Source organism: Coenobita brevimanus, chromosome 54, assembly GCF_032717465.1.
Source record: "Coenobita brevimanus isolate Jiangsu-jjx chromosome 54, ASM3271746v2, whole genome shotgun sequence".
Classification (NCBI taxonomy): domain Eukaryota; kingdom Metazoa; phylum Arthropoda; class Malacostraca; order Decapoda; family Coenobitidae; genus Coenobita; species Coenobita brevimanus.
Genome location: NC_137007.1, coordinates 38,733,713 through 38,758,679, shown reverse-complemented (window position 1 = coordinate 38,758,679; position 24,967 = coordinate 38,733,713). Strand labels below are relative to the sequence as shown.

Here is a 24,967-nt window from a genome sequence, read left to right as displayed (position 1 = left end):
ATAATACATAACATCTTCCACCGTCATGAAAGGATGGGTTCAATGTGAGAAGTACTTGTATTGTCAGACTTAAGTACACAGAACCAAGGATACCGGGTGTTGTCTCCTTTCATGGGCAGTGTTGTGTGTGCGTGTGTTTAACCTTCGTCTGGGAGGCAGGGAAGGCGGTGCACGTTAAAGGCCTCCCATAAGGTACTTGTCTCATTGTTATTCAGCAGATACATCCTCTTCTCTCTCTTGTACCGGCTAACACGCCTTGTCGCGGCAACGATGAGAATTGAGGAAAAACATTTACTTCACCACAGTTAGCGAATATTATAGCATTGCTGAACTGTCAGACATCGATGAGTTATTCCCATGTTATTTAAGTAGTACAAGTTATTAAAAATTAGTCAACCCTTACAATATGACGACATTTCTTCTGTTTTTTTGGATAACATCAGAAAAGTTTTTTTCAGAGGAGAAGGCCCTCTGACAGAAAGGGATAGATATTGTCCCTAAACCCCTTCATCACTGTGACACATTTTCCGCATTATTCTCCCTGACGCCATTCTATTTTATGAAGTCTATGAGACACCTGTTTGATTAATGGAAATAACCATCTGCTGTTCCACTTTTACCGCTTTAGAAGGAATTACAATAGATTTACCTCACGCCATTTCCACGAGGAATTCTATCGCTTGAACAGAAACTAACTACATGAAGCCGAGTAATCTTAATAATCACAAACTCTTACCGATTAAAATGAACTATACAGTCTTGCATTTGCATATGGAGAAAACAGCCATCACGAAAAGCATTAGTGATTACAACACAGTCCTCTTACCACCAACGCAAAACCTAAGGTGGCACACTCGGCCATTAAATCTATATACTTAACTAAATGCCAGGGTCGGAACACGCAAGCACTGCCTTTATGCTGACTTAGAGCTGCCCTGTAAACACTGATTGTTTTATTTTGTTATGCTTCCTATATGGTTTAATGAATCCACGTAAAGGTTTATGTAAAAGTAAAGGTTAAGCGGATGTGTTTCTTCCTGACGTACTTATCGCATGCAAAAGTTCACCGACTGTATCCTGCCAGCTGCGTGTCCTGTCTTCCATACTTCTCATTCCATCCACAGCGCCGGTGAGTGTCCTTCCCTCTCGTACTCACTGATGTGTGCTTTAAAATGCTATCACCCTCCATCGCCACAACCGTCGGAGAAATGTAGGAGAATCTTTGATCGCGATAGTATGAGGGAGATTAAATGTTTCTTTAAACTCTTCCGAAACTTTGAAATCTAATCAACCAAAATCATACAGGGTTGAATGATTGCCACACTAGTTCCTTTACAGTTACAAGAGTTTCTGCCTAACTTAAGAAACCTCGCAGAACCAGTAAACGAAAATCATGAGGGTTGTAACTTAGCTTTATCTGTTTGGAATTCCAGACGAAGAAAAGCATCACTGGCTTCGACTGTACATACGCGGGTAAAGGTCACGCTAATGCACTTCGCCTTGAGGTGCAGTTGCCGTCACTAATGCTAACACAGCTTCTCGAAACTATGTTATATCCTTGTGAGATCTTGCTATGCTCAGCAGTACTGCGTCTCTTACAAGTAAAATGTCAATATCGACACTCCATTAAAAATATTTCATATGAATTAACTGTATTTGAGTGAAATTTCAAACATATTCATTCACTTGAAAAATGTTTACTGGAATGCTGATATAATGTCGGTTTGGAAAATGGTAAGCCATATCATAATTAAACTTCTGTAGCAGAGATCTGACTAAGTTTTCAAAGATACATGACAGTTGCATTGTCGTCTCGTCCTGGTACTGGTAACTCCGTCCATTCAACTTCCAGCAAACTCGTGTATAGGTCAAGGCTGTCCCCTGTACCAGCTACCAGACCGCTGCTACACACATTGTCCTAGGTTCAAAGGTACGCATCTGAGAGGCTTAAGAATCTTGGTTCATTTGCGCCGACCTCCAGAAGAGTAAAAGGATCATTGGTTGTATCCGTGCAAGCTGGGTTTAATGTTTTTAGTTCTTGTTTTATAAGATTAAAATGTTCTGGCCGCTTCTTGTCGATTCAGACCAGTGCTGAGAGAGACCACCAGACAAAAAAGACAGCCCTTAACTCCCTCACCTTGTTAGCTGCAGCCATCATGTTTCTCTGGCGCTGTCTGACCGTCTCCGGGTACACCTCGACACAGCGGTCCTTCTGAGTGCGGTCGTCCTCCCTCTTCTGCTGCTGCTGCTGCTGCTGCTGCTGCTGCTGTTGCTTGTTGGGGTGGCGCCCGCAGTCCTTATCGGCGTCCACAGGGGGGCCAGGGGAGGGCGTGTCTGTGAGGGAGGAAGATAGGAGTGAGATCTGGTGGAGGGACGATGGTGAGATTTAGAGCAACGAAGAGATGATGAGAACTCGTGGGGGAAAGTGAAAGGTGAAATAAGTGTTTGTGGAGAAGAGAGAGCGCGAGACAGAGAGGTGGAGTTTAGGAAGGAGGGCAGGCTGATGTGCGAGGGAAGTAGCTAAGATTTGGTGAAGAGGAGAAAAGAGACAGAAGCAAGAGATGAGGGGAAGAGTGGGAGATTGGAAGGTGAGTGAGAGAGAATGGGTGGGTGAGAGGGAAAAAAAGCGAGGAAGAGTGAATGGGGAGGGAGAAGGGAGACAGAAAGAGGAAACAGAGGAGAGAGAGAGAAAAGGTAAGCAAGAAAGAGATTTGGTAGGTATAGAAGAGAGGAAGTAACGAGAGGGAATGGGGAGAGAAGGGACGAGGGGAGATGGAAAGGTGAGATAAAGGGAAAGGGTAGGCAAGGAGGAGAGGTTGTGAGGTAGGAGTTAGGAGATGAGTGTGATGTCAGGAGGGAATAATGGCAAGGTGAGATCAGCTATGAAGGAAAGGGAGGTGAAGTCAGGAAGGAGGAATGAAAAGGCGAGGCAGGTTGAGGAAGATAATGAGGAAGACACGAGCATCAGATCTCTTGTTGTATCCAGAACATATTCCATCGTGTTAGTACAAATGTGATGCTAATGGGCGTTAATATGACTGCGTTTATCTCGGACTTATTGCCCAATGTTTTATTCATCACAACTCTCACAAAACAGATGAAAAGTTTCGATTACAGTCACTTTTTCTTTTGACAAGTTCTCAACAGCTTAAGAGATTTAATAAGTGTCCCTGTATATTTAAATCGAGTCACCCCTTATCAACAAAGCTATAGCACAGCAAGCTAATCTGAAGAGCAAAGTCTTTGTCAGTCCATAAATGATCCAATACATGACCAGACCTACCCCTAAGCTGGAATGGTAGCAAAGATTAATCATCTACACGCAGACCATGTGTGAACCGAGAAAGGCTGGCGGTAAGGAGAGCGGTGCATGTGAAATCAGAAGTGCTGGAAGGGTTTTGGTTGTGTGTTAATTTTGTATATGTCATCTGGGGGTACGAAGAAATGCAAGCATGTGAAAGGACACACTACCATTACAGGATTTCGAACTCATACCCAGGGAATTGTAGAAAAGCAGGTGGAAGCGGTACACCTGGGCCTTCATGGTCCATTAAGACAACAGGTCATTGATGGTAAAGATTAATGATTGTACTTATACCTACTAGTAACTGCCATACGAATAAATGACCAAGACACACTAACTTCTTATACAATGTGTGCAAAGAATCGAACTTATGCCTGAGTATCTTGTATATTTCTTTTAGCTTCGTCTTCAGTTTTTTTATTACTTTAATATGTTAACTAGACGCAAAAATACTCCATGTTTGAAGGTTGTAAAAGAATCGAAACAGAATTATTATTTTTTTCGCTCTCCTTTAAGGGGATAATAGGACACTTTTTGCTTAAGAAAACATCAGTGCAATATTTGCTAGATAAAACAACGATGCCGTAAAAATACATAGTGCTTTTCCTTCATGTCTGCCCATACTTTTTCTTTTTTTGTTTCTTCTTTTTTCTTCATTCACCTCACATCATAATCACCATGTTTCCCTCTTTCGTAGGTAGGATTTGTAAAGGAGAGAAAGAAAACGTGTATACAAAAACAGAACTCTTCACCAGAATACCGAATGACATGGATCACATTATCACCGTAATCACACCACTGTTATCATTGTTGAGCTGCTAATTTACATATGCATTACACAGGATTTAGAAGCACGTGAAACTACTAGAGATTTTACCTTCATTTGGGCCAGATTTTTGCCTTCTGTACCCCATTTTTCATAGTTCATTGCAAAATAAGACAAGACTGTGGTTCTACATTCTTTACATTGCGGTTCTTTGTGACTAGCATCATATTCAAATGTTAATTTTTAGTTACAGCTCATTGTTGCGGATGGAGAGATAGCAATTTTAGGCCAGTTGGCGTAAAAAGTGTATAACACACATTCCCAGTGATAAAGACTATACATCCAGTCACTTACTGTCCAAAGCTACGCCCAATGAACCCAGGATAGTCATTTTTTTTTTTTTTTAAACTTACACTCCTTGTTTTTATGAAGATTTTTTTTCACTATAAGATAGATTCCTGAAACTGGACAGGTTAGATGCAGTCTTAATATGCCCCTTCAGGACAGGAGGTCTATCCTAAAAAAAAAAGAAAAGAAAAAAAGAAGGAAGCGGTAGACTTATACGTAAAAGGACGTTAATGAAAATCAAGGGGCTAAAAAAAATTGATGCCTCGAAATTATATCGAATCTCGCACGTCATATCACAGTAATGATTATCTCAAAATGGAAAATAGTGATAAAAATAAAAACACTCTCTACTGATAATAATTTATCAGTTCTTAAGCAATTCACTAACTATTTTCACACTGACGTCACTTTAACGCCTCCAGCATGAAGTCATTCAATTCGTCCATGCCACTGCCTCAAGAGGTTATTCAGCTTGGCAGAAACTTCTTGTAGTGGATAAAAAGTGATTGTTTCCAGCCTTTTTTCTACAAGAGGCCCTCCTTTAGCGAAATGAGATCGTCTGGGAGTATTGCGAATTTAAAAGAGGCGTCATCATACTACAGGGTTATCACAAGATTTTTTTTTTTTTTTATCTGTATGCCGTTCCAGTTACTTGTTAAATCATCAAACAAGTCACAAAAGTAAACAACACTCTTACCAGAACGGTCATATTATCACGAAAATCACTACCGGTAAATAAATAAATTAATAAATGAATAAATAATTTTCGTCATCGATACACAACTCACGAAAAATCACCAAATTTGTAATGAAAACTCACAAAAATAGTCGAGCAATACCATTCCACCTGGTCCTTAGTTAGACTACTTAAGATGCTTCCCCTTGTCCCCCCACATACACTTCCCCTCCCACTGCCTTGTCCCCTACCACTCTGTCACCACTTCATCTCTACCATATCTATCACCACTATCACACCAAAGCTCGCCAAGTCTGTCACGAAACTCACCCAGATTGCCGAATTATCCTCCCACTATCCCTACTACACAGTCACCACAATTCACCATCCCTGCCACCTCTACCATCACTGTCATCACTGCCACATCAAAACTCATCTGATCTGTCACCAAACTTACGGAATCGTCGAACCATCTTCCCGCTTTCCCACCCACCATCACCATCACTATTGCACATCCACTAATACCACCACCACACTACACCACACCACGCCAGACAGGTGTACGTAACACTTGTGCACTAGATCCTGTTCCGCCTGCATCTTTCTGTTTACTGGGAGTGTTCCGGGAATCAGGTGACGCTTACTAAGCAGGTGAGCATGTGAAGTTCGGGAATTTAGTAAAATGTGAGGCTTGGGAAATGAATACAGGAGGCAGACGTGGCTTGGAGATCAGGTTCAGAAATCAGATGAATTTTGCTAATTAAATCTAGGACTCAGGTGAAGTTTATTCACAAAATCTTGCGCTAAGGTAGTTTTTTTTTTTCATTAGACATGGGAATCAGGTGAGGTTTAGGAATCGGGTGACACTGCAAAGGTAGGACAATAAATCAGGGTTCTGCTAATTAGTTGTGGTAATGGAACACAATCTGGGTACATTCAATAGTTAGCCTTTAGAATTAGATAGGTTCGCAAGTTTGCTTCTGAAAGTACCAGAGTTTGTAGAGATTCAATAATCAGCCGGGTCAGTTCATTAAATCCGGTACTCACACTGGCTTCTAAAATGAATCCGAATATAACACTGAGATCCGTTCGTCGTGTGGCATATACTCTGCTACACTTTTCCGGAAATCTGATGGCCTTGCTAATTAAAATCCGGTATTCAGTCGCGTTGTTTACACTGCACTCACTCTTCCCTGCTCTACTCCACACATACTTTTCTTAGTAAAAATAGTTCCGGAAACCAAATAAGCATGCTAATTAACTCGGATAATCAGGTGCGTTTGCTTACACTGCATTTGATATTTGTCTCTTGTGCTCTTTTCAGTTGGTAAACCCTTCCGATTCTCACCCGAATTTACGAATGAAATCTGGGGAAAAAGGTGGACTGATAATACCGCTCTTTATCCGTTTTGCTCCATATAAAATTTACGATTGAATAATTGTTTTCCTCACTGAAATAACAGTAATGTGCACGTGATTACAGTTTACGCCGTTCGTTTCGTTCATAAGCTTTCTAACAGCTCGTCAGTTATAAGAGTCACGTAAACTTACCAATTATAATTAGTAAAGAGACACATTTGATTCCATGGTAACCTTAGTCTGTGCCGTGGGTGTCCTGAGTTCACTGTACTGTACTTCGTTTGATTACACAGTGCGCTATGCCAGCCCAACTCCTGTTCTGGATATAATGCACAAAATTACCTTCATTACACTTCACTGTCTCTCTGTTCTACTGTTGTTTCCGTGCCCACTGAGCTCTGTTTGTCTGGTCTTACTGCCTTATCTTCAAAATGGCGGTTAAACTGGGAGTGGTAGAAGCACGCGGAATCAGATAACAGATTAGGATATAAACACGCATTATCAGTTGCCAGCCACAGTCTCGCCAGCTAGCATTATAATTAGTCATACATGTGTTAGATTTTTTTTACCTTTATCTACAAGGGGTATTTAATGGGCTGAATGAAATCGTCTGACGGTAGCAGGAGTTGATTAGAATATAAATTATGACACTATCAGCAGCCACCCAGTACCGTCAGCTACCATTACGAATCACTGAATTCATCCCATCTTAGAACTGCTTACGTTTATTAATTAAATGACAATAGCAAAAATAATGTAAAAACAAAAATTATCTGTAGTCAGTTTCATCCTAGACTGATTAGGGTACAACTTAACGCCAGGTGGACTAGTGGTCTACGGTCTCCACTCGGACTGACGATCATGTACTACACTCAGGTTTGAATCCCTGAGAGTTTATGATGAAGATGATGATGATGATAATGACAATAATGATGATGATGATGACAATGATGGTTATTCCGCTAGGGACGAAAGTCGGTCACACACTCAAAAATTTTCTAAAGTGCCGTAACCTTTGCTTTGGGCCCTAACGCCTTGCTAAAGGAAAAATATCTATGGGTCTAGCTATTTTTTTTTTCCACATCAGATATCCAAAGTGTTGCATTAACATTCCTAAATAACACCTCTTGCAATTCTGGCAGCACCATCATATTCAAAGCTCCAACCTCTTATCTCACAAGGTGCACCATTCACACTGTTATCTGCCTTACAGAGTGTTATTGCAACACTTTCAACCACTCATGACACACACACACACACACACACACACACACACACACACACACACACACACTGTCTGTCTGTCTGTCTGTCTCTCTCTCTCTCTCTCTCACCACTAACTCTTGCGACAGAAATCATATCCCTCTTCTTCTAGCTACCGTCAAACGATATTAGTCAGCTTAGGAATGGTCTCTCTTCGTCTGGGTATTCTACACTGCATCGCGAGTTACTTTACGAAATCATGTTCTCTGTAGGATAACTCATAAGACGAAGTGGAACACCAACAATTTTAACGGATGAACAAAACGTCCTGGTACAAAGACAGCCACAGTTACAGTATCCTTAGCACAGAAAAGTGAAATATCTCAGGTACAAACCCCATGCAATAATACCAGCACAAAATTTTACACCGTCTAGAAACTGAAGGACTAGTTAAAATTCTTTGGGTAAAATGACAAAATTAGTACAAATACCTCGAAAATAAGGGACAACCATTCAAAAGGTCCCTAGCACAAAATATTCACTATCTCTACATGGATTCACCACAACCCTGCCGCTCAATCCTCCCTGCCACTCCTCACCTAGATACTGAGGCCCCTATGCCAGCTCACGTACACTAGCACCCCTGGCCTTCCACCCGCACCCCAGCATAAGCAAGCGTAATCTCTCTAGGTCGCTGTTTGTGATGGATGATGCGTCTGTAATTGATGAGTAATGACTTTCCAAGGCCGAACTTTGGCTAGTAATTATATCATGCTTATATTTCATTAAGACCGAAGGATATAAAAATAGACAGACAGATGGACACAGAAAAACAGACAGATAGATAGATAGATAGACAGATAGAGCTACAGACAGACAGACAGACAGATAGACAGGTAAGTAGATAGCTAGTTAGGCAGGTAGGAAGGTAGGTAGGTCAGTAGGTAGGTAGGTAGATAAATAAAGTGTGTGTGTGTGTGTGTGTGTGTGTGTGTGTGTGTGTGTGAGAGAGAGAGAGAGAGAGAGAGAGAGAGAGAGAGAGAGAGAGAGAGAGAGAGAGAGAGAGAGAGAGAGAGAGAGAGAGAGAGAGAGAGAGAGAGATGTGAAACAAGTGATAGTGGCCTATAAAGATGAAATCAAGAACTAATGTATTATAAAGCAGGTATTAATTACCTTTGTCCCCCGAATTTTTCGCAACCAGTAAAATATTTACTTTCTCGATATATCTAATGCTTCAATAAAAGCATAATATCGTTATTATTTATGATAATTGGGTTAACACAAGGGCTTACCTATTTTCTGGAAGAGTAAGAACTTTAAATGTAGTTTCGTTCATACTGATTACGAGGCTTAAAACACCGTGCCACAGATGTTACTAAGCAGGACACCAAGCATCCTGACCCAAATTACCTCTGTCATACAGCCACGCAGGACATCCGCGCCTAGGGCCATAAGCCACAACCTCCTCCTCGTCTTCATAGCGGAGGCAGAGGGGAGGGAGTTCAAGCCCTGGGGTGCCCTGTCGTTCCGCCCACGTCCGTAGGGGGACAGATGGACGCTCCCAGAACACCTCGTCTTCCAGATAGTCCGAGGGCGAGGTAGGTTCGTCCCCCTCCAAACGTGTCGATGGGGACTTGGTTTCAGCCTCCTCAAGAACCAGTGTCCTCTCCTTGTTTTCGACGTCTACTCTCTCCTCATTCTCATCTGCCTCGGGTCTCTCAGTTTTGCTTCTATCGTTCCTTTCACATTCTCCTTTCTCCTTCTCGCTATCATCGACAGCGTCCCTCTTATTCTCGTCATCCTCGTACTTTTCATTTTCGTCTCTTTCGTTCGTTGTGTTCGGTCTTCGCGTTGGGTCTGACAGTTTGCTAGGGTCGTTGTCTGGTGTAATTTCAGTCAAGGTTGGTGGTTGTTTGGCGTCTGTTTGCGGTGGTTCAGTCTCTGTTTCTGTCCTATCTAACTGTGGTGACAAATCTCCACTAGAGCCAGGATTAGGATGCTTGGATTTCTTGTGCTGTCTGACCGGTGCATGGGGTTTCTCTGCGTCTATCGTGCTTATAGGTTTCTTTTCTTCTGTCGTGCTTGTTTTTATTTCACTATTTTCGTCATTCCCTTTAAGGCAGGACCTGAACAGGCTTGGACTTCGACTAGCCGATGTAACATAAGACTCCCTAGAGTCATTCTTATCTGCAAAAGCTAATTCGGAGTTCTGAATGTCGTAGCTTCTGTGCTTTAGCGTGAAAAATTTGGAAAGACGCAGCTTGCCCCCGTCTGATTTCTGCAGTGGATTTCTGGCAAAATTATAATGTAGGGTATAGTACATCCTCTCCCTCAGTGAGCCCGTTCTTTTCAGGGGAGGCTTCTTGACTTCCAGCTCTTCATTTTCCCCGTCAGAACGAGTTCGAACATGTCTGACGAGGAGTACATTGGGATTTTGCTCAGAGTCCTCCAATACTTCATTAGCGATATCTCCATTTAATGATTTCATGTGTTCTATACCCTCCTCCTTAGCAGTTCCTCCATTCAGCGATGTAATGGTCTCTTTATCATCATCCATAACGATCCCTCCATGGAATGACTTCCTCTGCTCCTTATCCTCATCATGGTGGCTTAACTTGTCGTTGTATTGTGATGTAAACAATTGTACAGGAAGTGACTCCTTTAACTGGGTCGGACGAGAGGTTAAAGGTGTAGATATTTCCTCTGGACACGGCACTTTCACCTGCGCAGAAGACAAATTTTCCAGATGTGACACATCCACCTGCATAGAACAAATTTCTGTAGATGATTTTTCTGCACATGACACGTCCAACTGAGCAGGATAAGGCTGATTCGTCGATTTTTCCAGACATGACACCTCCAACTGAGCAGGGCAAATTTCCGTAGACGATTCTTCGTGACGAATTACTCTCACCTTCTCTGGACGGCTGGACGCTGCAGATGCTGTACGTCTCACCGGTCTTCTGGAGGGGGGTGTTGGCGACGGCTGCTTTGGTTTGCGTGGGAGTGAATAAAATTGTTTCTTCTTCCTCACTGGAGGCACGGGGACAAATGAGGCTTGTTCTTCGCTATATCTGATTTCTAGAGTGTTGTGAGACGTGAAAGTCTTATCTCTAAAAAATGCCTCATTTACTGGGGGTGTCTTTTTCTTCCTTCTCGGGGGCAGAAGCTTGTTTACATCTGTACAAGGAGTATTTTCCTGTGTTTGAGGATAACTGTGTGGTGTGGTAATGTGTTCCCGTTGTGCTGGCAGCTGGTAATTTGAGTCTAAGTGATCTATTACGTCGGAAACATTTGCTGTGTCACTGCTGTTGTTGAGGCTTGAGTTAGCGCTGATGATATCTGTTGTGGCAGCAATCTGTTGTTGTGTTAGGCTGCTCTCAAGTCTGTCAATGCAGCGTTGGACTAACTCTAAATTTGTCACGTCTTCTTTACCATTATCAAATCCGGTTTCGAGGATTAGATGTACTTCATGTTCTTTGTTACCTGTCACGTCTTCTTTGCCGTTTTCATTTCCGGCTCCGATGGCTGGGAACGATTCAGGTTCTTCGTTGTTTGTCACGTCCAGGCACCGGGATACAATTATTAACGGTGTATCCACGGTGTCGCAAGCATTCCCAAGGACGCCCTCTTCTGCAAAGGTCAAAGCATCACCCACCTCAGGAGTGTGTGGGGTGTCTGTAGATTCACGCACCTCCAACACATCCCCTCCTGACCCTGGCCTCTCCTCGGGTTCACGTCCCTCCGTCAACACATTTTCACTAATACTAGCACTTTCGTCATTTAGTGCTGGATACTCCTCTAAGTTGTCGTGGGGTATGAGCTGAGAGAGGTCTTCATTTGTATCATTGTCCTGAATGTCTGTATCTTTGCCGCTTTTCATATCTTCACAACTTTTCAGTACCTTTTCCTCAGTTTTCAGGTCGTTGCTTAATGCCTCATTTTCCTGTAGGTGGTAGGGAGGTATGATTTTAGGGGACTCTTCGACATCTTCGTTGTCTCTCTTTATTTCTGTGTCTCTGCCTTTTTCCTTATCTTCACCATCCTTTCGTACTAATTCCTTCTCAACGTAGTCGTGAGTTGCGAGTTCCTGGGAAAGTTCTACATCCATGCCCTCCTTATCTTTGCAGTCTCTCTCATCTTCACTACATGCAGAGGCCATACAAAAAGACCTCTCAGATCCGCTATCTTTCTCTGTAGTCTGCCCCTCTACAGGTTCTACGGTGTCTGCCATATTTTCCTTCGATTTTGAGAGCTTTCCAGGGAGTGTCTTTCGTCTCACGGGCCTGGTTGGACGATCCGTAATTAACTCAACGTCGGTTTTTGTTCTGCGTAATTCTGAAGGTCCTGGGGTGTGGTCCTCGGGCAAACTCTTCCTCTGCGGCCTTGACGAGTGACGGCACATCCTCCTCCTCTCTGGTCTGGAGGGAGGCAGGTTTGGAGTGGCGCTTTGGAGGGGTTGCGAGGGGGGTGAACAGCTGTCATTAGAGTCTGTGAATGACTTGTCTGATTCGACTTTTTGTGGCTCACCCTTCACAACAGTTTCGTTCATCAATTTTATTTCATCCTTTGTTTCTTCTTTCACTGGATGACTAATGTTACTAATGGTGATTGTAGGAATTTGGAAGTAGAGTTTTGAATCAAGGTCAAAACAATCTTCGCTAAAATTTACTCCAGTTACATCTTTATCATTATGACTTGTCTCCCTGTTGGATTCCGTAGTAGGGCTAACGTGAGGGGTATCTATGTTTTCGTCTACCAGAGTCCCTTCACTTTCAAGCTTAGAATCAAAACCAGGCTGGTATATCTCAGTTTCCCCTGATATCGTTATCTTAGCGACTAAAGACGAAGGACTAAACCGAGGGGTATCCACGTCTTCTTCAGGTAGAGTCCCTTCACTTTCAAGCTTAGAATCAAATCCGGGTTGGTATATATTGTTTTCCTCTGATAAAGTGTCTTGTGGTGAGCTATGGTTCAAGGAGGTTAAGTTAGTGGGTTTATTGTCAAGGCTTGGCATTTGACTCACACCTCCACCAACACCACCACTCCCACTCCCTTCACCCACACTCTCATCTGGGTCATCTGTTTTATTATTATTCTGTGGCTGATTCACACTACCTGATTTCACAACCTCGTCTTGCCCACAACTTGGAGAGTCGGTAATGATGATACTACCCACCCTACTATTTTCATCACTATCAACTTCAGCGATATCTTTAATCTCGTGCATTTTGGTCAGCTTGTTATATTCAGCACATTCATCTTCAACGTTATAGGTAATTTTGCTGATATTGGCCAGTTCATTCATTTTATCGAAACCAATTGGAGGATTATCTGGTGTGCTGCTTCTTTTGGCTGCCTCGCTCTCAATATCACACTCAGGCATTACCTCGCTTTCAATACACTTCCCACCCTCATCAGCCATGATTTCGGTGCGATGAGATAGGCTGTTTGCTTCAGATGCTAGTGCTTCAACGTTCCTTTCTTCTTCCGCTGTACTTCTGGGAAACTCTTGTGCATTTTCCTCCGAGTTCTGACAACCCAAACTTGCACTGCTTTCTAAACTAATACCTGGCTTACTCTGACCGCATCTCAAGGAAAAGTCTTCACTAATACTAGCCTTAGATGACTCTGGCTCATCCAGTCTCGAAATTTTCTTCAAAGCTGGATCGTCCTGGTCATCAACAACTTTCTCACCAAACCCCACCTCATCCTCGGCGAAATGATCCCAGTGAGCGTCCAGTGCAGGGGGCTCTACATCCTCCACAACGGGGTTCTCTGTCAGCAGATCAGGCATTCTTCTTTCACTTTCTTTAACATCCTCAACACTGGGGTTTTCTATAAACATCTCATGAATTTTTTTGACATCTTCCTCCAACTCCTCCACAAGAGGGGCTCCTGTCAGCAGCTCAGTCATTTTTCTTACTTCTTCCCTCAAATCCTCATCAGCAGGGTGTTCAGCCGAATCCCCAGATATTTTTCCGTCATTTTCCTGGGAATCCTCTCTCGGTACTTCAGGCATTTTTCTGACATTTTCCCCTGATCCCTGCACACCGGTATCTTCTATCGGCATGTTAGGCATCCCTCTGACATTTTCCTCTGTCACTGTTTTTGTACCCTCACTGTTGTCAAAATTAATGTCAGTACTGGTGTCCCGATTATCTGTCTTAGATTGCATGGTGTCGTGGGGAAGGGGTGGGGGAGCTGTCTCGCCTTCAGCACCAACAATGTGTTCTTTTACAAACGTAATAAGGGATTCTGAGAGAGAGTGGACTTCATAATTCTGTGGACTATTGGATTCAGGATTAGACTTGGATGTATCCGTTACACTCTCTGTATTATCATCACTTATATCTAGAACCACAGGAATATCCGTATCAAGTCTGCAGCCATCATTTCCCTCGTCAGGAGTAATATTCGAGCACTCACCGTCGGATCCTGGTGCGGGACTAGATTCTGGTGTTGCTCTAGTAAGGGGGTCAACTTCTACATCAACGAGTAAGTCTGGCTGATTTTTTTGGTTTGATTCTTTGTTTTCATCACCTAAATCACTCCCCTCATTGACACTATCTGCATTCTGGGGGTCATCTATGGCAACTAATTCACAGAAATGCACCCTCCTGGTCTTACGTGAACAACTATCTCCTGATTTCATACAGTCATCCATGTTCGATACGCTATCTTCTCTGATTATGTCCTCCATCGTCGCTGTGTTACCGTCAGTATCCATTGTGGTATGGGCAAGATCATCGTGGCTTTCGCTGGTATAATCAAGGAAGCCACTAGAGAAATCTGAGTTAACATCTGGTATTAATTCTTTGGTTGGATGGGATACATCATGGGGCTCTGGTACTAAAGAATCGCCACGCTCACCCAGTGGGGCCTCTTTCGCACTCTCAGCTTCACTACAGTCTGCCGTGTAGTCTTTTTCTAGGGCGCCATCTTCACTCACAGTATCCTTCTCCTGTACACTATATTCCAAGGTGGAATGCTCGGTCCTTAACTCCTCGGGTTTTGGCACAGGTTCCGTCATAACTGACTCCGTGTCTTCCTCCTCTGACACCTCGAACTCGTATATTGTGGAGAGAATTCTCTGCCCGGTGATGACGTCAAAGAACGGCTCATGACTAGAATAACCCCAGGTCTCATCATGCATCACAAAATCGTAGTCTATAACCTTGGCACAGCGTCGAGCACCTGACTCCTGTCCCCCATTGGACGTGACCAGCATCTCATCCTCTTCCTCATCAACCCATGGGGCTGAGAAATTGGCCAGCCTCTTTACTGTTTGACGGGGGACTTGGCTGTTTCGCGACGGGCCACTTTTACGACTGTCTCTCTCCGGGGAAGATCGTGGAGTGAATTTAAAAGTTTTGCAGGGTGCATAGAAGTCATGGTCATTCGGGTCGTAGGTGTCTAAGGTTGGGTTCTCCTCCGAACCCTGTGAACCCAGCTTCCTCAGGTCACAGCCTGAGTTAAAAGGATCGAACTCCACAAACGGGACGTCATCATTATTTAACTTAAAGTCTATAAAAAAATCATTTGATTGGAAGTCGTACCAGGAGAGGTCAGCATTCTTCGGCTTGCTGAAGGGTACCATTTCCTCACAGACATCAAGACTTTCACCAACGGGTCCAATGTCATTCCCGCCTGGCTCTGTTTCCTGGCTAATATCAGGCATTTGAGGAGGTTCGTCATCTTGCTCTAAGCTGTCCGAGTAGTCAGACTCTGTGGAGGTCTGCTCGGATATACCACTGTCAGTCATTATGGAGTCAGCGTTGCTCCTGTTACATGCTTGAAAAATCGGAGACAACTTCGCACTGTGAATTTCTGCGACCGTTTCATTTTTCACTTCAACACTCGAATTTTCTAATGACTGAGTTACAGTTTTCTCTTCCTGTGGACTGAACGAAACCTCAGACATCCCAGGGACCGACGCCATGTTGGCTGAACTGGGTAAGGCACTGGTGTCTACCTCACATAAAAAAGTCTTACCTTCTGCAGCAACGGTTTCCTCCACATCATGAAGACTATCCGTTATCTCGGGGTCGCGTTTTGGAAGATCGCTTTCTTTATCTTCGTTTATGGACTCGTCGGCTGTAGGCTGTGCGGCATCACCATTACACTCCAGACTGGCATGTTCGTCTCCATTACGTACTTCAGCTTCCACCGTTTCACAGCCACTTTCATCCCTGTCTTCATTTAGTCTACTCTGAATATCACAGATGCCAGCAACTATGTGCAGCATGCTCCAAATTCCGTAATACTTAAGGATCGTTACGAGTATCTCTGCACGGGACTACTATCTGCTCTGCACTGTGGCCGTCGTTGCAGACTACTATTTCGCCGGCTACGCAAAGTTCACTAGCCCTGTGGTCAGGGGAACACTTGTCAGACTGGCTCACTGTTGCCCAGCGAACCCCTGTTCTCTTTCTGCCATTGATCATCTACGTCACGTAATCGGTACACGGGATTCATGGCAGCGACTAAAGGCCAAAGTCCAACGAACAAATTCTCCGGATCCTTATGCATGCCTTTGGCTGGAGAAGATTTTGAAGCACGTCTGCTTTCAAGAACCACGGTCACAAATCACAAAGTCGTAGGGTAATACTAACAATAAATAATTAAAAAAAAAATCACTGAAGCCGTAACGTTGAAATCACATAAGTCGGATGGATGCAGCAGTCAGAACACCAACTGAGCTGGGGTGGATGGGATGAGCGGCATCAGCTGATGATTTCACAACTCAGTCGGGGCACGAGTTAGCCATGAGCCTTTTACTACACGGTTGTATTTACTCTCTATTCCCACGTCACTCTAGCTCAGCCACAACCCGATGAGCTATGTCCTCAGGTAGATCATATATGGTAAACCAGATGGATAAGGAATTATTATACAGGCTGGACGTGACTTGTAAGAAGGATCAGATTAGATGGCAGAGGACATATGCTGGTGTGACGCGTTCTGATGTCTTCACTTGTACGAATACCATCATCACCGCAGGCAGATTGTAAGCTTCAGATCAAATGAATCAGGGATTATCATTCAAGCCTTTTCGTACTTATAAGCAGGATAAGATTCTATGGAAGAGAACGAAATTTTCTGGGATACTCCATTTCGCTCATCACCAGCACCACCATTACGGCAGGTAAATCACGAACAGCAAATACGAAAACTTATCATTCCTGCCCTAATTTATAAATATGACCAGCTTGTTTGCCAAAGAAGGACATATGTAGGGGTAAGCTATTTCACATGTCTCCACTCATCACTACGACCATCAGAATCCCCACAAACAAATCGTGAACAGCAAGTCAGTTGTGAGAAAACCTATGATTCATTTCTGTCCTTAATTGTAAACAGGATTAGGGTCCATGGCACGGACAGGCATGTGCAGGTGTGATCGTATTTAAAAGTCTCCTGATCAGACCCAGCCAACAGCATCACCATCTCAACCACACTGCCCCGCTCCACCTCACTGGGGCACCAGCGTGACGTGTGAAGGGCAGGGGGAGGGGCATAGAGGTGAGAGGGGAGGGGTCAGGGCGAGAGACAGGGAGAGAGAGAGAGAGAGAAGAGAGACAAGGATGGGGAGGGAGGGAGAAGGGAGGGGCGCGCAGAAGGAAGAAGGAAGGGGGAGAGGGACAGGCAAGAAGAGGGAGGAAAAGAGATGCAGGAAGGGGTGAGGGAGAGAAGAAGAAGGGAGAGATATGCGAAGGAGGAGGTCAGAGAGAAAAAGAGAGAGGAGCCAGGAGACAGGGAAGGGGAGGGAGGGGAAGGAAGGAGAAGAGAGGAAGAGAAGGAGAGAGAATGGAAGGGAAGAAGGGAGAGAGGGACGAGGAGAGTGGGAAGGAGAGGAAGGGAGGAAGGAAGGAGTGAGGGACGGGCAGGAGGGAAAGTGAGTGGGAGCTGTTTTGCATGCCACGGACGGCACATGCACCCCAAGGACTACCAGAGATGGCGACAACTCTGTGTGCGTTGGGTGTTAAAGCCTAGGAGAATAACAAAACATGGACGTGGATCTATTATCAAGAACTATCGTACCGTAGGAGAGAGAGAGAAAAAAAAGGCTTAAGATCATTTTGTATCTGCGTAATAATTATCACCAACAAGAACATCATCGTCATTTTCATCATCACTAACATCAACATCATCGTCATCTTCATCAACAACATCAGCAAGACCATCATCATATTATTATTATTCCCTCTCACGTCCTTAAGGTAGGTAGGTTCCAGAAGCAGAAGAAAAAGAGAAAAAGAATAAGTAGGAAAACTATCACCAGAGTCCCCAGCGGAAATGAGGACACACCTTTCACAGTCTCAACACTGAAATTATTCTGGATTCATACAGTCCGTCCTTGTATAACACGCATGGAAATGGACGTGTGAATATGCATAAGTGTTTTCATTAGCACCGTGTTAGCATCTACATCCATGTGTTTCTCTTCCTGTTCTTGAATCCTTGTCACCATTGTGCAACACGGAAATTTGGGACGATGATGGTGGTGGTGGTGGTGGTGATGGTGGTAGTGGTGGTATTGCGAGTGAAGGGATGCTGACGATATAGACCGGTAATGCTGGTAATGACGTTGATGATTGTGATGATGAAAACAGCGATGGTGAAGGCAATGCTTATAGTTGTGACTGTGAAAACGATGGTGATGGTGATGATATGGGTATGATGATAATGCTGGTGATGGTGGCAATGAGAGTATCGCGACAGTGGCTGTGACGACAAAGACGGTGATGGAAGTGGCAAAAAAAGCGATGACAATGACAGCAACGAGGACGGCGATGAAAACCATAACAGCATAGACGGTAACGGGATTGAGAGGACGGACGGAGAGACAGACAGATGGTAATTGGGCCAAGAAAGTCGTGGGTGACCTGACCGAGTGCCATTCTGCCACTGTGGAATCATATAAGAGCCAGAGCAACTGTTCACTGGGGATTTTAACCAATTTTTACGATATACAACTCTCCATACCGGTGAATCTTATCGCCAGGAATCATATTATGTGGTCGTATTTAGTTTTGTTGGCTTTACTGTTTATTTTTATTCACTTTAATGTTTCTCTAGTTTGATTGTGAAGTGTTTAGTGGGTGTCTGTGGGTGTCTGAGTGGAGCTAATCAACTTTACTCCATGAACCGTGGGATTACTATTTTTATTGTTATTTTTGCTGCTGCCAGACGATTTTATTCATCCTGAGGCAGACTTCACGAGGTGAAGTGGTTAATGGGACCTTTACCTTGCCCTTCCAGTTTACCAACTCACTCCTACACTGAATAAAATCGTCTGGAAATTGCCTAAGTAACCCTCGCAAAAAGGGGGGTAACCATAAGAAAACCCCTAACTACAACCCCAGAATAGACTCGCTCCGTTACCCTCGATACGCCAACTTTTTGTATCCATCTCGAAATTCGCCCCGATCATGAAAATTGCGGGGCTTAAGTAACAGTGTGGGGTAAAGGACATACTGACAGGGATCTATTCATGTTCTACGCCTCCTCAACTTTTTTTTTTTTTTTAACACACACGAACAGTTTATTGTGTGATTGCTGGTTTCGTATTTTCTAAACTGATGATAAGTTGGCCATAAAAAGCGAAGGACACAGTTGAGTAAAAAAACAAGTTTCTTCATTCGATTAACCTGTTTTAGCTCCCGTTAGACTGTCGTGTGGTTATTGTATTTTTTTTTTTTTTTTTTTTTTTTGAAGTCATAGCTTAACTGATGACATAACTTTCCTTGTACATATTTTTAGTAGTCGTCACTGAATTTTACCTCAAAGTATTTATGCACCGAAAACCTAATTAGTTCAAGATAATATGACTCATTCTCAGACAAATAAAATCGTAAGGTGTTAGCTACAATAAAATACTTGAGTTTTCTCGTACCAGAATTAATATACTATCTCCATGTGTCTCCGTAAGTGCGTGGAAATCTACATAACTGTTCTGAATGAGTTTAAGTACTGTATATGCAGAAAATATATCATTTTTTTCCAAGTGTGTTTAAACAGAGAAAATCGGATACACTTTTCCATACGTGTTTGACCTTGAGAAGACTCGAGGCCACTCCTGATCTGCATTAAGCAGCCTAGATAATGAAAGAATAAAAGTACAGATAGATAAAACATTCTGAAGGGTTCTTGGAGACTTTTATAAACCTTCAGACGATTCAAGACCACTTCTGAACTGAATAAAGTCATCTGGCGGCGGCAAAAAAAAAAAAAAGTTGCTAAGATATCTCAAGTACTGGAAGGGTCACGGAAGAGAAATTGTGAACCCCACTTATTATGCGTCTCTCCACTGTGAACCCTTCTCCATGACTGTGAGGAAACATTGAACTTTCTCCCAGGTGTTTAAATGAAGAAAAACTTGATCCAGTTTTATTATTAGGTTTACCATGCGTGTGTAGTATTACAATCACTTTTCCTCTTGTACTATCTTTCGGCAAACGTAAAAAAGAAAAAAATCGAACGTTTCAGTGCTGAATAAATGAATTTGTGGAAGACGTAGAAAAAAAAAAAATGTCTCCAAAAGAGTGGAATATTTTTACCAGACTTCTCCATCGATTACCTGTATGTGTAAGAACTTTAAACTTTTCCTCTTGTATCTACGTAAATGCAGAAATTTTTTTTACTTTTGGCATGAATTATATTTAGAATTATATTAAAATTATATTTAACTTTTCATCACGTATTCAACTAGGTGTGGAAAAGATAATGATCATTCCCTTGAGTACCAAAGTAAGATCAGGAAAATTAATTCTCTTCCAAGTATAACTATTCGAAGGTGGAATATACTGATCTTTTTCTCAGTTATTCAACCAAGTGTGCAGGACATTATTCCATTAACTATATAAGCAAAACATTACGAACACTAATCAAGTGTGCAGAACATTATGAACATGTCCCTGCAGTGAATATCCTGTCCAAGTGCAGTATAATAAAGTGCTGAACAAAACTTAACTTTCCCTCACGTACACAACCAAGTGTGCAGAACATTACGAACATTATTCCTGCAGTAAGCTTCCTCGTTCATCTACGCAAGTGCAGTGTATCTAATCAACTGTTGAACAAAATTTAACTTTCCCTCATGTACTCAACCAAGTGTGCAATGTTATTATGAACAATATTCCTGAACAATATTTCTCGTGTGTGGCAGCTGGTGTAGGGACCCCGATCCGATGACGAAACAGCCACAGTCTAGAGGTTAACTTTCACCCTAGGACTCCCTTGTTGCCGCCCGCTGTGGAGGTCAGGCTGTGTGTGTGTGTGTGTGTGTGTGTGTGTGTGTCCCCCCCTCTCCCCCTCGCTCATGTTCTCTGTTTATCGAAAGACCCCCAATCTCGGGGTTTATCTAAGGTGATTAAAACAAAACACGTCCATATCTTTCTCTGTCGCAGTTTTACAATCTCTGTCGCACTTTATCACTATTCTTTCCATTTATTCAAAGCTGCCTTCTTCCATTGTTTATGCAGAATGGGGCCGTAAAACACCTACATTCCTTCCTATCACAACCATTTCTGTCACTATTAATCACTACTCTTTCCCTCATCCAAATCAACTTCCTCCATAGTTTATCTAAGGTGGGGCTGTAAAACTCCTCGAAGTCTCTCTGTCACAACCATCACCACACCTTGCCACTCCATGACGCCCTCCCCCATACTCCATCTAGAGTTTGTCTTGAACAGCAGGGACCAAAACAGATCCAGGCCTCCAACTTACCTCATCACTCTCTCTCCCTGTCCACACCCCAACACGTCTTCCCTATGGCTCATTCATGCTGACAGACGCAAAAAATCACTAACAGGTTAACTCACTATCATCACCATCACTCCTTCCCACCTTTCTAGGCGATTCCCCATCATATTTTCCTTCATCCAGGGAGGCAACGACAAAAACGCCTTCAGGTATCTATCAAACTTCATTATCATCACCCCTCAGGTCCCTCTAAGCAGCCCTTCCCTGTGGTTTTCTGGATTAGGTAACCACACACACACACACACACACACACACACACACACACACACACACACACACACACACACACACACACCCTCAAGCCAATTCATTATTCCTGCCCCTTTCCATCTCTCATCTTCACTCTCCCTCCCAGGTTATGAAAAGAACGCCTCCCAGCCTTTCATCTCCATCACTCCAAATCACCCTCCTTCATGGTTCATCCAACTCAGTCTTTTTGTAGCAACTTTCAGTTTTTGTAATTTCGAGCGCTAAAAAAATGCATAGGTGTATATAATTGCTCTTAGGTCCAAGGGTGGCCTACATATCCAAATAATTCGTCCCGTTGCAGAAAGTTAAACGCAGATATTTGTTTTTCCTTTTTAAGGGTTGCGTTAGAATGAACATAGAAAAACTTTACAGTCCTCAATGAGACTGGCAGTTCAAGTTTTCGGTGGGTGAAAGTACTGCAATGACGACACTCGAATCTTAACCACTTAGCTATTAGGGATTTTGCCTAAGGTGTATAAAAATATATAATGGTAGAATGAAGAAATCAAAATTATTTCAAGGTACTGAAGGAGACTGAGTTTATATGTGTTCATGGATACACGTTTCAACCCTTTCAGTTACAGGGATCTCTCCTAAACTGAATAAAATTGCCCGGCCATAGTATGAAGAAAATGTATAAGATATCGCGTCGTACTGTAAATAATAATAGTTAATTGAGTTTTAACAGGAGCTGGCTCTAACCAGAAGCCTTTCTAAAACGGATTAAATTTGTTTGGCTCTAGCGTGAAGACAATAAATCAATGACGTCAGGGTAGTACTAAAATGGATGAAGTAATTGGTGAGCCGTGCTGTCAGGAGCACAGGGACCTGGCGGTAAGACAGTCTCACCATTCAGAGGGGTTTGCCTGGGCACCTTGGTGGGGCATACTGATGATCACAGTACTCGTGGCACTGCGCAGTTAGTCATATGGGGAACGACAATCATCATCATCATCATCATGATCAAAATCCTATTTTCCAGATTTACAAATTGGGTGGGTGCAAAAATTAGTTATCCGAAAAAAAGATTCATGAACATTAAAAACAGTGGGATTATTTCGAATTAGCCAAAAACAGATCGTTCGATTAAAGTCAAGGGGCTAGACTATATAATAATACATCATAGTGTCAGAAATATGACTAATATATAGTACACAGACAAGGGAAACTATAAGTTGCGTAAAGTCAAAGAATGGGTAAAGAGATATAGTAAATAGAAAGTAGCGAAAATATAAATGCAGAAAAGGAAACCATGTCAACAGGTTTATTAAGCAAACCAGTCCTGTCAGTAAAAGGGCAGGGCAAAATAATGGCAGCCCAGTAGAGGAAAATATAACAGGTACTCCAAATCGTGCATAAGTTCAGGTTATATTTGAAAAGCAATAATATGTTGGAGGCTAAAGTTGGTGAATTTTTATCAGCACACGTGCGATATATATATATATATATATATATATATATATATATATATATATATATATATATATATATATATATATATATATATATATATATATATAATGTTATTTAAGCGGTAGAGCAAAGAAAAAAGTTACTTCACAAATGACAAAGGATCGGGTTGTACTTTGGAAACAATGTAAAATTTCTGGCGGCAATCTGGCCCTAAATCTTTCAGTACATCCACACAAACAGACTGGGCTAATTGCTCCCTAAAATCTATATCTAGACGAGCACTGCAGTCCTCTTACCTTAGCTTGGCCCAGATTTTCATCTTTTCGCAGCTCATTTCAGGAAATGCAGTGGCAGAATAAGCCATTATTGTGGCTCTGCATCCTATCCGTGGCACTTCATGACTAGCACAGCATTCGAGTGTTAATACCTTGTTAAAACCCAATGATGAAGATGGAGACAGCAATTTTATGCCACGTTAGAGTGAAAGAGGGATATCCTTATAAACTACTGAGCATTAATTAACTTTTATCACTACGAGGTGTCTCTTATAAGCGAAGCCATAAAAACATACCAGCCAAGAAAAGGTGCACGGTGTGTTAATGCACTTTTTTCGTTCAGTTACGATTCATGGCAATATTTTGAACCGTACTTCACAACTAGGCTCGTGTGTTTTGTCTGACAGGTTGCGTTGAGGTGATGTCACCGTCAGGGAAGCAGTTCATGTTCACAGCAATATTTGTAATCGTACGCTATTACCTCACTCATTTACTCTGGCTGAGAATTTGTGCTGAGGTGGTAATGTATTGAAACGTACTTCATAACCGCACTTCATTAATTTGCCCGTGAAACTGCATTTGGGTGACGTGGCAGTGCTTTGAAATCTTGAAAATTGTGTTGGATTGAGGTGATCGTGTATTGAATCATTCGTCATAAAAAAAAAAAAAAAAAAAAAAAACTCATGTACCCTATCAATGAAGTGGTGGTTGGGTTTGGCGGCAATGTTTTGATCATAATTCATAACAGCTTCCATTTTTTTTTTCTGGTTAATGAATTTTTCTTAGGTGAGGTAGTAATGTTTTGATCGAAGTTCATAACTGTGCTCATTTATCCTGCCTGGGAGACTGTGCTTGGGTGAAGTGGCATTGCTTGAAATCATACTGCATACCAGTTTCCTCTCTTTTCTTTTTCTTTTTCTCTGCGTGGTTGGGGTGCGGTGGCAGTGTTTGGGATCTAAGCTCACAACAGCTCTCACTAATTTAGGCTAAGGCACTGTGTAGGGGAAGGTGTTGCGCTCCACCGTCATCATAATTCATTATGACACTCCTAACCAAGCCTGTGTCCTGTTGCCAAGCCTTTCTTCAGCTTTGGCTTTAACTTCCCTCCAGCGTAACTATAACTGACGACTTACAAGGAGAGCACTCAGAGTTTTTTCTAATCTGAAATAAATCATCTGGTGATGACAAGACTCAGCTAAAACAAGGAGCAGCACTTCGAGAATGCAATACCTGCGCCCATCACGTGGTCTATGGGTCGATCATTTAATTATGCCCTGTGACTCTGGCCTTTGACCGATAGCTCTCAAAATCGAACTACTGTACTTCATTCTTCCCTGAACCTTAACCTTTCCACCATGTTTGGTTAAAACTGGGTTAAAACGATCTGAGATGGTCTTACCCTGTGACCTTGACATTTGATGTTCCCAGTGACCCTGACATTTGACTAACTGTTCCCAGAATCGAATCACTTTATCCCTGTCTTGCCCTAGACCTTTCCACAAAGTCTGATCTAACTGGGATAAAAACTGCTTAATCTGACCTTGCCAGGTGGCTTTCATCTTTGATTTACTGTTCTCAAAAGCAGTAGAAAAACACTAGCCAAC

The 24,967-nt window shown here is 42.7% G+C and overlaps 1 protein-coding gene across 5 annotated transcripts in view; it reads right to left on the bottom strand.

Annotated features, from left to right (window-relative positions):
• LOC145401030 (uncharacterized) overlaps positions 1–24,967 on the bottom strand; it is a 512,459-nt gene that overhangs the window by 14,242 nt on the left and 473,250 nt on the right. For all 5 annotated transcript variants that reach the window (XM_080273401.1, XM_080273403.1, XM_080273405.1 and 2 more), the window contains one exon: positions 2,138–2,334. In XM_080273401.1, the coding sequence (XP_080129527.1) occupies positions 2,138–2,334 (197 nt within the window). The remainder of the gene's footprint in view (positions 1–2,137; positions 2,335–24,967) is intronic.